At 20.7% G+C, this 15,641-nt stretch overlaps 6 protein-coding genes across 6 annotated transcripts; 1 reads left to right on the forward strand and 5 right to left on the reverse strand.

The window, feature by feature from the left end:
* Positions 1–808: 808 nt before the first annotated feature.
* On the forward strand, positions 809–4,208 carry SRAE_X000209000 (Guanylate cyclase; the record flags this gene model as incomplete). Its single annotated transcript, XM_024643852.1, has 2 exons — positions 809–1,885; positions 1,926–4,208. 2 exons carry the CDS (start codon positions 809–811, stop codon positions 4,206–4,208), a joined length of 3,360 nt encoding a protein of 1,119 aa, XP_024499561.1.
* Positions 4,209–4,505: 297 nt separating this feature from the next.
* SRAE_X000209100 (Two pore domain potassium channel family and Two pore domain potassium channel domain-containing protein) lies at positions 4,506–5,533 on the reverse strand (the record flags this gene model as incomplete). Its single annotated transcript, XM_024643863.1, has 4 exons — positions 4,506–4,709; positions 4,768–5,055; positions 5,099–5,407; positions 5,468–5,533. 4 exons carry the CDS (start codon positions 5,531–5,533, stop codon positions 4,506–4,508), a joined length of 867 nt encoding a protein of 288 aa, XP_024499562.1.
* Positions 5,534–6,247: 714 nt separating this feature from the next.
* On the reverse strand, positions 6,248–7,451 carry SRAE_X000209200 (GDP-fucose transporter 1; the record flags this gene model as incomplete). Its single annotated transcript, XM_024643874.1, has 3 exons — positions 6,248–6,391; positions 6,434–7,316; positions 7,372–7,451. 3 exons carry the CDS (start codon positions 7,449–7,451, stop codon positions 6,248–6,250), a joined length of 1,107 nt encoding a protein of 368 aa, XP_024499563.1.
* A 706-nt stretch (positions 7,452–8,157) lies between these two features.
* On the reverse strand, positions 8,158–9,272 carry SRAE_X000209300 (Phosphoserine phosphatase; the record flags this gene model as incomplete). The annotated part of the gene is made up of 3 exons (XM_024643885.1): positions 8,158–8,769; positions 8,823–9,015; positions 9,208–9,272. The coding sequence occupies 3 exons, from the start codon at positions 9,270–9,272 to the stop codon at positions 8,158–8,160; spliced, it is 870 nt and encodes a 289-aa protein (XP_024499564.1).
* A 1,233-nt stretch (positions 9,273–10,505) lies between these two features.
* On the reverse strand, positions 10,506–10,855 carry SRAE_X000209400 (Hypothetical protein; the record flags this gene model as incomplete). The annotated part of the gene is made up of 2 exons (XM_024643896.1): positions 10,506–10,786; positions 10,831–10,855. The coding sequence occupies 2 exons, from the start codon at positions 10,853–10,855 to the stop codon at positions 10,506–10,508; spliced, it is 306 nt and encodes a 101-aa protein (XP_024499565.1).
* A 1,197-nt stretch (positions 10,856–12,052) lies between these two features.
* SRAE_X000209500 (Buzidau) lies at positions 12,053–15,585 on the reverse strand (the record flags this gene model as incomplete). Its single annotated transcript, XM_024643907.1, has 5 exons — positions 12,053–13,039; positions 13,093–13,562; positions 14,299–14,914; positions 14,964–15,402; positions 15,467–15,585. 5 exons carry the CDS (start codon positions 15,583–15,585, stop codon positions 12,053–12,055), a joined length of 2,631 nt encoding a protein of 876 aa, XP_024499566.1.
* Between the last annotated feature and the right edge of the window lie 56 nt (positions 15,586–15,641).

Consider the following 15,641-nt stretch of genomic DNA (forward strand, 5'->3'; position numbering starts at 1 on the left):
ATTAATTAAAAGTTTTATTGTTTTTAAACTATAACTTTATATTACTTTATCAAAAACAAATTAAATTTAAATGAAATTAATTAATATTTTTATAATATAAAGTAAAATGAAAAAAAACGATTTTTGAATTTTAGTAACATGTAAAAAGTTTTTTGATAATATATTTAACCCAAATTGTTATAGTTCATATATTAATATGTTTTACTAATTTGTTCTCATTTTTTATTTTTTTGTGTTTTTTAATGTATCAATTTATCATTAAAAAATCTGTTATTAATATATTATAGACATATTAAAATTTTAAATTTTATAGTTAAATTAATTAAAAAAATAGAAAAATATAACTTTTATAATCTTTATTATAATATTAATAAACTATCCATCTTCTTAAACGTCAATTTTTTTAAAGCTATTAATAATTATCAAGGTATTATATCTGAAATATTATTTGATTCTATAACATAAAGCAGATTTAATGCTTCTTTATATAAAAACTTTAACTTTAGATGTAATCAAATCTTTAATATCCTAAATTTAAATATATAAAAACATTAAATTTAGTTATTATATAGATATTTAATAATAAAACTTTATATTATCCTCTTTCTCTTAAAATATGATGTAAATATAAAAAATTTATATTATAATACAATATTAGTAAAAAAAAACAGTAAAGTATATAAAAATGAAAAAAAAGTGCATGACATAAGATAATATTAGATAATCTTTATTAATGTTAGCCAAATAAAATGATTTGTTTTATTAAAATTCTGCCATTTTCATTTATTATACCATAAAAATAATTCAAATGATCTATTTTTACCTTGTTTTTTTTATTCCAAACATTTATATTAAATGCCTAGAAATTGTAAAATCATCAACTGAACAGCCCTCTTTCAACACCACTATAAAAAATAGTGCTGAAAATAAGATTATTGAATCTTCTACATCATATATAAATAAGATATTAACCAAAAATGTAATATCTAAAAAAAATAATACAAATATTGTTAAAATTGGTTATATTGGATCATCGAATGCAATGCCTGGAGCTGAAGCTATTCTTAAAATGTGTCGTAATGAATTATTAAATGATAAAATTTTAGATCATAATTTTGATATTCAATTTGTTTATTCACATTCTAATTGTAAAAATTATGAAGGTGTAGGTGTAGCTGTTGAAATGTATCATCGTCAAAATGTAAAATTTTTTATTGGACCATTTTGTAATTTAGAAATGGAAGCTGTATCAAAAATGTCTGCATATTGGAATATTCCTGTTGTAGGATATATGACAACATCAAATATTTTTTCTAATAAAAATATTTATAAAACATTAGCAAGAGTTTTAATAAAAACTAATAATAATTTAGCAATTGCTGTAAGTGTTGTATTAAAATATAAAAAATGGAGAAAAGTAATACTTGTTATTGGTAGTGATCCAACATCTTATGAAAGATTAATTCCTTTTGAAAAATATTTTCAACGAGAAAATATTACTATTCTCAAAAAAATAACATTAGATGAAAATTTAAATAGTAATGAAATTTTAAAATCAGGAATATTAAATGAAATTAAAACAAGTGGTCGTATTATTATATGTATTTTTAGTAAAACAAGTAAAACATCTCATAGATTTATGGATGCTGTTTCTCAAGCAAATTTAAAAACAAATGAATTTGTATATATATTTCCATGGCTTCAAAAAGAAGTTAAAGAATCATTACCATGGATAGGAGTAAATGGAGAAACAGATCAAACTGTAAAAGATTTATTTAAAAATACTATTATTGTTGATGATATTTATAGTTTTAATAATACATTAATGTTACATTTTAAAGAAAAAATGTTAAAAAATAATATTGATATTAATGATTTAAATTTGGTAAGATTAAATATTTTTTAATAAAATTACTTTTTTCTAGGATAATATTTTTGGTTATATTAATTTGTATGATTCATTGAAATTATATGTTTTAGTAGTAAAAAAATTACTTCAACAACATAATGGAAATTTTAGTGTAATAAATAATGGAAGTTTAATTTGGAATAAAATGAGAAGATTTAAATTTTCTGGTTTTATATCAACTACTGGAATGGCTTCTGAATTATTAATAATGGATGATTTGGCAGAACGAATGTCATCATATGCAGCTTTTTTTGTTTCACATAAAAAAAATAAAATTATAAAAGTTTTTGAAATGGAACCAATATTGAATGAAAATTGTGATGGTCTTAAATTAGAATCAGGATGTTTTAAAATGAAACTATTTGATGTAGTTACAAATTTCTGGCCATCCAATGATGGTAAATTACCATCAGATGAACCTGAATGTGGATTTAGAAATGAAAAGTGTAACTACACAATTTATATAGTTATTGGTATTGTTGGAATACTTCTTATTGCTATTTTAATTAGTATATTTCTTATTTTAAAAATTCTTGAAAAAAAAGCTTTAGAAAAAACACCATGGAGAGTATGGAGAGATGATATGAGATTAATTTCAGAAGATGAAATGAAATCAATTTTATCAATGGAATCATCTATGACACGAATGTCTAACATGAGTAAATTTATTAAATATCATGCTATTCTAGGAACAAATACACATGCATCTTATCATTTATATCCACAAAAAAATTTTATTCAATTTTCACGTGAAGATATTATTTTATTAACAGAAATGAAACAATTAGTTCATGATAATATTAATCCATTTATAGGAATATCATTTAATGAAAAAAATGAAATGTTAGTTCTTTGGAAATTTTGTTCACGTGGTACTATACAAGATATAATTTATAATGAAAATGTTACATTAGATAGTAAATTTCATGCTGCTTTTATTCGTGATATAACTAATGGTTTAGAATATTTACATTTATCATCGATTGGATATCATGGTTCATTAACACCATGGTGTTGTCTTATCGATAGAAATTGGGCAGTTAAATTAACTGATTATGGTATTGCTAATCCAATAGAAAAATGGATAAGAAAAAAATTAATTGATCCTGAAAAAGTTAGATTAGATAATGATAAATCAGCTGCAACTCAAAAAACAAATGTATTATATTGTGCTCCAGAAGTTTTAAAAACAAGTGAAGAAAATAAAAAAAGAAGAATTGATCAATCATGGATAAAACAAAGTCAAGCTAAAAGACAAGCTGGTGATATTTATGCTTTTGGAATATTAATGTATGAAATATTATTTAGAAAGCTTCCTTTTAATGATGAAGTAGATATATTAGAATTAGTTGATCTTCTTAAAAATGATCATAGTTCTGTTAGACCTATTATTCATGATTATAATTCAATACATTCTGATATAGCTGCATTATTATTAGATTGTTGGCATCTAAATCCTGAAATTAGACCAACAATTCGACGTGTTAAACTTAATACAGAAAATTATTTAAAAGTTAGAGGATCATTAGTTGATCAAATGATGAGAGTAATGGAACAATATGCAAATAATTTAGAAAAATTAGTTCATGAAAGAACTGGAATGTTAGAAGAAGCTAATATTAGAGCTGATAATTTATTATCACAATTATTGCCTAAATATGTTGCTAATGAATTAAAAATGGGAAGAACTGTTCCACCAAAAATGTTTAAAGAAGCAACTGTAATGTTTACTGATATTGTTGAGTTTACTAAGCTTTGTAGTAATTCAACTCCATTAGAAGTTGTAAACTTTTTAAATAGTGTATATTCAGGATTTGATGATATTATTAAAAAATATGATGCATATAAAGTTGAAACAATTGGTGATGCATATATGGTTGTATCAGGAATACCTGAAGAAAATGGAAATAGACATTTGGCTAATCTTGCTGATATAGCACTTGATATAGTATTTTCATTACAAACTTATGTTATTCCACATCGTAAGGATGATAAACTTAAAGTTCGTTTAGGTATTCATTGTGGACAAATAGCATCTGGTGTTGTAGGTTTGACAGCACCTAGATATTGTTTATTTGGTGATACCGTCAATACAGCAAGTAGAATGGAAAGTACTGGAATAGGAAATCAAATACAAGTTACAGAAACTTACAAAGAAACATTATTATTACATTATCCAGAATTTGATTTTTCATTACGTGGATTAACTGAAGTCAAGGGTAAAGGAAAAATTATTACATATTGGTTGATAGGTAAAAATAGTGATGAAATAGCTTCAAAAATCAATAACGTACCATAATTTTTTCTATTTTTGTTAGTTAAATTTAAAAAAAAATAAAGAAAATGATATAAAATAAACATTTCATTAAAAATTTAAAGAATTATTTATGAAACATTTGAATATATAAACATTTTTATCGACTTTTAAAAATATTATAACTAAAAATCTACCATTGGTATTATAGTTTACAATAAAAATTTTTTATTATTATAATATGTTATATATATATATATATTGTGATATCATATTTTCTATTTTAAAAAGAATGAAAAATATATTGATAAATATTTTTCATAATTATGGCAAAAAAAAAGTTTATAAATTTGTAAGATTTTCTTCTGAAAATTTTGCTCTTGATGCCCATTCATCCATTGATTTTATCATAGAATGAACTCTTCTTCTTGGTACTTTAAATTCATCTGATAATATATCGATTAATTCAGAAATTTTTATATGTTTATCACCAAATTGAACAAGGTATTTATCATTACGGATAACCAAATCACCTAAATTATGTATCTAAAATTAAATAAAAAATTTAATTATTTTATAATATTTTATAAATATATATATATACTTTTTCAATTTTTTCAGAAATTGTTGCGACTATCATAGCACTCAATATACATCCCCACATTAAAAAAAGTACAACAGCAATTGAATGTATATATCCATTAAAATGTGGAACCATATCACCAAAACCTATTGTACTGAATGATATCATTTGAAAATATATATTATTTACAACATCCCAATTATTAGGATCATAAACAATATAACTTCCATAAATAAATGTTAAAAAAAATAATACTGACAATGGAAGTATTGGTAATTTTGCCACACCTCTTGGAATTTTTTCAAGCATCTAAAATATTAAAATTTATTAAAACTTTTTAATATAATAATACCATTCCTAAACAAATTAAAACCATCCAATAACATTTCATATTTAATTTTCCAATATTAGCTAATGTAAGCAAACATAAAGGAATTCCAATAAATGTATAGAAAATTGTAAAAATTTTACCACATATTGTAATTGGTGCAATATTTCCATATCCAATAGTTGCTAATGTTGTAAAAACAAAAACAAAAATTTTCCAAAAACCTTCTTCTTTCATTGATGGTTCAATTGACATATAAATATATGTACCAACAATCATATATACAATAAACATTATAAATATAAATAATTGTGGACCAATTATTCTACAAAGCTACAAAAAAAAAATATATATATATATATATATATATATATAAATATATAATAGTCATACCTTTACTAAATTAGAAGAATTATCAATATAATTATCACTTGATACTTGATCTTTTTCAACTTCCATTTAATTTTACTAAAAAATTGTTTTTTAAATTTATTAGAAATTAAAATTAAAACTTAGAAAACATGTAGTTTTTAACTTATTTTTTATTTTTTTCCGACTATAGAAAATTAAAAAAAAAATAATAATTTGATTAAAAAATTAGTGATGACGGAACAAATGTTAATTTATTAAATTATACTAATTAATGTTAAATTAACAATTTTATTATAATGTTAAAGATAAAATAACAAAAACCTGAAATTCTTATAGGTTGGGTTAATTATTAACAAAAAGATAAATCAAAATTTTATATTTTATTAAGAGCAATAAACAAAATTTTTAAAACATACTTTCTTATTAATATTTTAAACATTCTTAATGTTGAAAATGTTGAAAATCAGAAGATGATTGCTTTTTAAGATCGCATTAAGTAATTTTATTATATTGCATGAGTAATCGTTAACAAACAGATTCTTTTTAATATTAGTTTTATTCAATTGAATTTTATTTTTATTTTTTTTAATATTTAATGTTTTATAATAAAAAAAGTTTAAGACCTTTTGTAGATTTTTTTTAATAGTTTATTGCAATAAATAAAAGAAATGTTGATTATATAATCAAACAAAATTTAGGAGTCAAAGTAATAATAATCATGTACCACCAAACAATTTAATACATAATTTAAGATAATAGCATTTTGCAAAGCATAAAAAGAGAATAAGGCAAGAAATTTTTTTATATTTTACTTTTTTCTTCAGATATTATAGTAGATTCTTCCATTTTTAATCTTTTATCTCTAGAATTTGATGAAGATTCTTCTACATTTGATCTTTTTTCTTTATCTGCAGATGTTTCATTTTCTATTCGACTACGTAATTCCTAAAAAAAAAATTAAATTATAAATTAAAAAAAAAAATTTACAGTTGATTTAACTTTTGTATATAAACATGATCCTACTAAAACAATTATATTACTTGCCCACCATAATATTGTTTTTATTTCAGAATACCATATAACTCCAATAACTGTTTGTGCAGCAGCTTTTGCAGTTCCAGATATATTATGTGTAAGTGGTGATGTTACTTGTATTTGCCATCCTGTAACATAACCCATAATAAAACCTAAAAATCCAGATAATGTCATCATTGACCAAAATTTAAATGTCCATAGATATTCAAAATATGGAATTCTACCAAGTTCTCCAGATACAAGTAATAAGGGTAAAAATAATATACATGCATTAATATTATTATGTAATGTTAATAACCAAATAGACTGATTAACTTCAGGTAAACTTTTTTGAACAAAAATTGATTGAAGTGCTACAAATAATGATGCTAATACTCCGCATATAACACCAAATATTGATAATGATCCACTGACACCTTCTTGATTAACACCAAGAAGAAAACCAAATATTATTAATCCACAACATAATAAAGCTTTGTATGATGTTTTTTGCCCTAATATAAGATAACTACATACTACATTAAATACAGTTGTTAATGATCTTCCAACATAGTAGAATGAAACACCAACATATTGAAGACATAAATTATTAAATGTAATCATTGCGACAAATATTATTGATAAAGGTGCTATTTTTCTTGATACACTTATTTTAAAATCCATCAATGGAAATTTGATAATATTTGGAAATAATGATCGTAATAATGCAAAAAAATAACAAAATCCTACAGTACAAATACATTGATACCATGTTATGAATAATGGTGCATCAAGTTTTAATTCAGGGCTACTCAATAAATATTTATTTACAAACACAAGACCAATTGATGTTATCCTTAAAGTATAAAAAATCTTTTTTATTTTTATTTAATTTTTAAAATTAAACTTACCAATATGCAGATACTGCTAATGTTATATTTAAAGCGGCAATAAAAAAATTATTGTCTTTTCCTGATTTTATATGGGACATTATTTTATAATCTATAAAATATCAATAATAAATAATATATTATTAGTTTAAATTAAACAAAATTATCTTTATAAAATTCTTAAAATGTAACACATTTCCACGTATTTATATTGTTTTATTGGGACTACGACTATACTAGCATTATATATATATTCAAATTTTATGCTTTTACATTAATATTTAAAATATTAATAAAAATTAGTATTTATATTTTAATGTTCAATAATAAATATTATAATAATAAATAATTATAAACTTTATTTATATAAATATTTTTAAAATTGTGAAAATATAATTAATTGGAATTATGAACTAGTTTAGTTAAAGTACATGATAATTTATTATAATATCCAGTAAATATAAATATTGTTTTATCATTAAACAAAGAAAATTAATTTGAAATAATCCGTTTATTTTATTGAAATAAAAACATTGATAAATGAAGATGTAGTTTTACTTGTTATTAACCATATAAGAATATTTTATAATAATATATGTATTAAATAAAAAGTATTATTATAATAAATGTTTTAAAAATGTATATATGAATTGGTGAAATAAAATTATAGAAAAAAAAATGTTTTTTTAATATAATTTAATTTTTTTTTTTACTTAACTAGATATTGCGCAAATTAAGTATTTAAAAAAAATAACCCTAATATTGATTTTAAAAATATATTTATATTAGGAACAAAAATTGCCATTTCTATTCTTTTTTTAATTCATCAATTAATGTTTTAAAATCATATACATACCAGTTAGCCAATTTTACAACTGGCTCACGTATAACATTTCCTCCAAAACCTATAAAAGCATCAGCTGGAGGGCACGCCTCGGCATCAGTTGCGCCATCACCAATCATAACTAAATTTTTATATCCATATTTTTTTTTTAACATTTTACATACACCAGCTTTTCCAACATTCTCATTTCCAGAATCACTAGTATATTCATTTTTGTCAAACCCAATATAGTTTCCTTTATCATCAAAAATTATTTCATTAGCATAAATATTTGTTTCATTAATACCTAATAATTTAGCAACAGGTATAATAATTTTTCTAAAACCACCTGAAACTAGATAAACTTTAGCTCCTTTTATTTGTAATGCTTTTATTAAATTTATAATATCTTTTGTTAATAATGGTTCATAATTATCTACATATCTCATAAATTGTTCTTTTGTTGGTTTCATAATATCTAATCGTATTTTTAATGCTTCTCTAAATGTCATTGATCCACTCATTGCATTTTTTGTACAATTTGAAACTTTTTCACCACATCCAAGATATTTAGCAAACTCATCAATAGCTTCATCCTTTATGATAAAAAAAAATATTATATAACATGAAAAAAAATATAATAAAATACCTGGCAAACAGTTGAATCAACATCAAAACAAACAGCATCCACATTACGCCATATCTTTTTGGTGTCCTCTTTAAATGAATCCTCTTCAAATGAAGTTAATTTTATATTTTTTAACTTTTTTTCAATTATAATAGATCCATTGGTATTAGATTTTTCAAAAACCATATTTAAAATTGTTTTATGATAAAGTAAACTAAAAATTATATAATTTTATATAATATTTCAATGAAGAACATATATAAATTTTAATATATTGATATAATGATAATACTATAGATATTTTTGATAAAATAAATTATTCACGTGAATAATTTGTGACATATATATATATTCATTGTATATAGTTAGTAAATTTATTATTTCTTAGAAAATGCTTATAACTTACTATAAATGTTTGTATATAAATGGATAAGATTTATTCGTTGTAAGAATATGTGAAAATAATGTCATTTAATAAAGTTATATATATTGATAACAGTTTTAAATTGAATGTTTTTAAATACCTGAAGACCAGAATAATTTAAAAAAAAAAACATTTTAGTTTAAAACATTTGTTTAGGTAAAAAAAAAACAAATAAATGAAAAAAAATTATTATTATATTTTAACAAAGATAATTGATTTGTTTAAAGAAATATTTATAAGTTAAAAACATTAATTTAAAAAAAAAAAATAAAAATATATAGATAAATTTAATAATTATTATATTAATTTATATAATTTCTAAAATATATATTATAGATTTTTATTTAATATGAATAAAATCATCAAAATATATAATAATTTAACTATTGTCATATAAATATATAAATGTATACTTTACTAAGTTTATTTGTTGACGTTCGTCTATGTCTATAACATATCAATTAAAAACAGATAACAATATAATATAATAAAGTTACAATATCTGTTGTCAAAAAAAAAAATATTTAGAGTAATTTTATATAAAAATTTATAAATAATTCTTAAAAAAAAATTGTTTAAATAGTTAACTAATAATTAAAATTATTAAAATTATAAATAATCTTAAAAATGGTACCATTATTTTTATTTCTAAAAGCTTCTTGTTATATCAAAGTATGTAGTTTGTGTGTTCTTTGATCAAATGTATATCATTTCTAAACATCATTTTATTAAATAAAGAAACTAAGTATTTTTTATATACATATATAAATATAAAAAGAAATGTATTTTAATAAATATTAAAAGTAATTTTATAAATCTTTTTATCTACTACATTATTTTAGTAATTTTTATATAAAAGAAGAAAAAAAATTATAGTAGTTTTACTATTTACATCTTTAAAATCTTTAAAATTATAAGAAAAAAATTTTTTTTATTAATTAAAAAATTGCAACAATTAAAAAGATAATAAACAATAAATTTTTATGTTTTTTTAAAGTTAAAAAAACAAACTTGTTATGAATATACATTTTTGACAAAGAATTTAAATATACATCATAATTCTGAGTTTTAAATAAACAATTTTATTATAAATTATAATGACAAATTTTAAAATTGTTTAACATTTGTTGGCATAAAAATATAATTACAAAAATATTTTAAATTATGAATTAAATAAACAAATAATATATATATATATTTTTTTTTAAGTTCTTGATAATGGATAATTAATCGCGTCATATCACAATAAAGAAAATAAAATTGTTTTTTTTTTTGCGTTTTTAGACTTGTAATCTAGATCCTAAGGGTGCTTTCAATATATTATTTAAGATGTATGAAGAACTTCTTAAATTTGCTGGAGGTTTTGGTGGAATAGTAGTAGCAGCTTTTGATAACATTTGAAGATTAAAATTATCATCTTTTTTTACTTTGTTTAGTTTCATATTTTTATCAATCATTTCCATTTTTTGTTTTAAACGAGCATATAAAAAGTTAAGTTTTAATGAATCTTCAAAGTTAACTGAAATAACAGTATTTTCAAGGCAAATAAATGTAACAATTACTATAATAAAATTAATTAAAAAAATAAAAAATTATAAAACTTACAGAAAAATAATAAAATAGACTTCATGATAATATTAAATTATAAAATAATTTTTTAAATCAAAATTAAGAAGTGCTTCTTTTATATACACAAATTAAATATCTATAAAAACAATAAAATTAATTTTGAAATTGTGACAAAGAGGAAACGCCTTAATTCGTAACTAATCATCTAAAGTTCACAGTAAATTAAAATGTACTTAATGTTGAATGTTAAAAATAACTTATTTTAATATAAATATACATGCAAAATTTTATTCATGTATTAAAAATTATATATTAATTGATAAAAAATATTGCCGCCCTTAGTATTTCGTCATTACATGTTTATGTCATTGTGAAACAATAAATCAAATTAAATTATCAAATATAAACCTAATATAAAATATTAAGAAAAATATTTAAAATTGTGTAATAATTTGAAGTTAATTAGATTATTTTATTAAAGTTAAATTATTTATATCAACATAACATTTACTAAAATGTAATAATAAAAAAAATTATTTTTTTATTGATAATTCTTTGCGCAATAATTATTTTATAATACTAAATCATTTTAAGAATTTTTTATTTAAAAAAAATTTAACAAACTGAATATATTTAGTAACCAAACTATTTTTAAATAATAAAATATTTATTTTAACATCAATAATTTTTGATACTATAATTAAATGTAATTAATAATAATAGACATTTTGTATATTTGTAGAAAAAAAAAATTTTTGTTCTTACCAAAATATCGTAATTTCTGGATGTTTATAAAATTAATTATATTCTAAATTTAAACTTCCGATTACATTGAAATGTTGTCTTACTAAATAGTTGTCGGAAGTAATTCTTTTATATATATTTGATAAATTAAAAATTGACACTAAAATTTTCAATAATAAAAAATATTTTGTAATTTATAATAAAAACAAATTTTCATTTTTTTTTCAGGCTTATTTTTTTTCTTGTTAAGTGTAATATTTTGAGTTATTCAAGCATTTTAATTATACTAATTTTCTTGATATTTATTTATAAATGATAAATAAATCAAAAATTTTTTATCTTTTATAATTTATGTAGTATATAAAAGAAAGCAGCAGATACGATAAATGTAAAAAATGTAGAATATGTTGTTTTGATAGAAGCAGGATTATTAATATTTTCATATTCTAAAGTAAAGCAATATTATAAAAAAATAGTTTAAAAAAAATGATTTTTTTTAATAGAAAAAAGAAAATTATGGTTGAATTTGTTCTTGATTTTGTGATGCCATTTTCATTGCGTCATTTGGATTAAGTTTTATATCACCAATATATTTTGAAATATCAATTGCTGCATTTGATTCAAAATTCATCAATGAAAATAGTTCTTCATTTGTTTTATCAATTTTTTTTTCTAAAAATGTCCAAAGTGCTAATGTTTGAAGGTAATAAGGATGTTGCATACCAAAACAAACTTCAAAAATTGTCATAGCATCAAAAGCATAAGGAATTGCTTCATTACGTTTATCTTGTTCTATAAGAGATTTAACAATATGTAAAAGTTGAAAACCATTATGTCTATCCATAGTTGGAAAACATAATTTATAGTTTTCATAAACTTGCTTTTGAACAAAATCAATATTTCCTTGTAATGTACCATTCATATGTAATAAAGCTGTTGTCAATCGTGATACATAAATATTTTTATTGTGAAGTATATTATTAACTTCATCTAAGTATTTTTGTATTTCATCAACCTTTAAAGTAGGATCAATAGAAGATGGTAAACTTTTCATTAATTCCTGACCTTTTTTTACATATTCACTATCGCATATTTTTTTACATTTTGGGCATTCAATATCTTTAACTTCACCTAATTCATGGGTAATTATTGGTTCATCACAATCCATATTTTTACATTTCAAACTTGTTAATATGTCATCTTTTGGATCAATACAACGTTCACATTTACAATCAAAATACCATTTTGTTTTTAAATCTTCTTGACGACGATATCTTGATCTTCCAACATCAATATAAGATATAAAAGCAGACTTAGGATCATAAGGATTAGCACTTTGAGTTAATGGACGAATATAAACTTTGAATCCATCAAATACTAATGAACAATTAGGACGACATGAATGATCATAAATTGAAACACCAAGATCTAAAGCAATTCCAACTTCACTTCCAGCATTTGTATGAATTGAATGAGAATTAATTGCTGTTCTGCAATAAATCTAAAGAAAAAAAAATAATAAATTTGATTTAAAAAAAATAATAAAAAACTTACATCAAAAAATTTGTCTTCAGGTATCATTTCTTCTTTACGATATATTTCCATTTTTTTAACTAATTTTTTAAAATGTTCAATTTTAAGTTTATCATTTAAAATGTCTTCTTTATGTGACATTATATCAGAAAATTTTCTATAACGTTCCCAACCAAAATGATCACCATGTCTCTCAAGGAATAAAACTTTATCAATTATTCTACTTAAAAATAAAACTTCTGTTAAAGGTAAATTAGGAAAAACAGCTTTTAATCTTCTACATTCAGCTCTATGTGTTTTCCAGGCTAATTTTTGGCACTCTTTATTACAATAGCATGCAAATTCACATGCACCACATCTCATTAATTTTTTTCCATAAATTGGTGGTTGTAAACAGTAAGAACAATAACGATTAACTTCTTTATTTATAACAAGATATGCAAATGGTGAATCAAATAATCTAACTCTATCATAAGTTGATGTTAATTGAGCTAAAGGATTTGGAATATCCTCAGAAATAGAAGAGTTACTAACCATAATTAAATGTTATCTATAGAAAATAAAATAAAAAAAATTATTGTATTATGGGATAAAAATATTATTTATAATATAATAATATTATTTTTAATAAATATTAAAAAGATAACTAAAAATAAAAATATAAAAGTAAGTTAATGTTAAAATCAAAAAGTACTATATGATCTAGATCTAGTGATTATAAATATATATTTACTTATACTTCAATAGTTATAAAATGGTTCTGTTAGACCTCACTACAACAGCTATATCAAAATCTATTTATAAAAAGATATTCATTATACTTTAAAGTTGTATAGTCGTTAGTTAGATATATCTTTAGGAAAAAGGGGACTTTTATTATATACAGTGTAATATCTAAATAATATTAATATATTTTATAAGATGATTCAGTGGATATATAAAAATAAAAGTTAAAGATAATTACTTAACATATTTTTAACCAAAAATTATAAACATTACGTTATTATTATTGTTATTTTATATATCATTAAAAGCATTATCCCAAGTGCAATATTGAACGTCTTATATCATTGTATTTTAATTATATTTAGTATACTTAAAGTACACCATCATTTACTAGTATTTCTTTTTTATTTTTTTTATTATATTTTATTTGTTTTTTTTTCTATCATAATTTTCTTTTTTCCATTAATATATTATATTTTTTTTTGTCAAATATAAACTTACCGTATTTTGTTATATTATCATCATTTAATATTCTTTCCATTGTTATAAAATGTTTCTCTTTTTTTGAATGATTAATATGTTTATTTTTTTTGTTTCCAAAATATTCATCTGAATCATAATCATTATTATCAGGTAAAACATAACTATTTTTGTGAAATCTAAAATTTTCATATAATTTAGAATCATTTATTGTATCTTCAACTTGTCTTTGAGTTTCAAATTTTTTAAATTGTTTTTCTTTAAATAATTGAATATTTTTTTTATCAATGTCAGATAAGACATCAGATTGTTCATTAAATAATAAATCATACTCTTCCGATGTTATAACATCATCATCATCCGAGGGTGGAATTGATTCTACTTCATTATCATTTTTATCAAACTGTTTTTCATTTAAATTTTTATGATGGTTATTATATTCCTCTAATTTCTTATATAAATTGGTATTATAATCTTTTTTTAAGTACATTGTTCCTTTCTTATCAGTCTGCCTAAAGTCAATAATATCATGATTAAATTCTTCTGATTGTCTAATATTACTATTGTAATTTTGTAATTTTATTTTTTGCTTTTCATAGTCCTTTTCGTACTCCGAAATTTCATCAAATGTTGATTCCTTAAAATAAAAAAAATAAAAATAAAATAATAATTTTTAAAAAACAGACTCTTAAAACTCTTAAATGTAAACGTAAATTTTTTGTTTTACAAAGTCCATCTTTTTTATTATGAAATCCATCTATATTTCCTGTACTTGTAGTTATAAAATAAAAATCTCTTAATAATTCAGTTGCATGTCTTGCTGTTATAAAATCAAAATGTTTTTTTTTATTATTATTTATACATTCACCAATTAATTTAGATGATTCAGTTAATTCACATTTTATAAATGACCGTTTTGAAACAGCATATATTTTTGTATATTCATTGAAATAATCTGTTTGATGTTTGCCTAAATTAATTTTGACATCTGATTTTTCATAATTTTTACTTTCCGGACAAATAAACCGAAATATTGTAGATGCATTAATTTTGATTGTTAAATAATTTTCCTTATCTAAAACATTTTCTGTCTCCAGATAATTTTCATTGATAGCTTCTTGCAATCTAAAAAATTTTTTTGATAAAATATATTATAATATAATTAAAATATATCATTATAAAAACATACTTGGGATTTTTAGAATACCATTGGAAATTGAAATAATTACCATTTTCGTCATTTTTAATGTCATATATTTTTTCTGCAATATACTCTTGATAATTACCATCGACATCTTTATCATGCATATTTAGTAATTTTACACTTTCAATATCAATTTTCTGAGGTATGAGATCTTTCTTTG

Source organism: Strongyloides ratti, scaffold srae_chrx_scaffold0000004 (genome assembly GCF_001040885.1).
Source record: "Strongyloides ratti genome assembly S_ratti_ED321, scaffold srae_chrx_scaffold0000004".
In the NCBI taxonomy this organism is placed as follows: domain Eukaryota; kingdom Metazoa; phylum Nematoda; class Chromadorea; order Rhabditida; family Strongyloididae; genus Strongyloides; species Strongyloides ratti.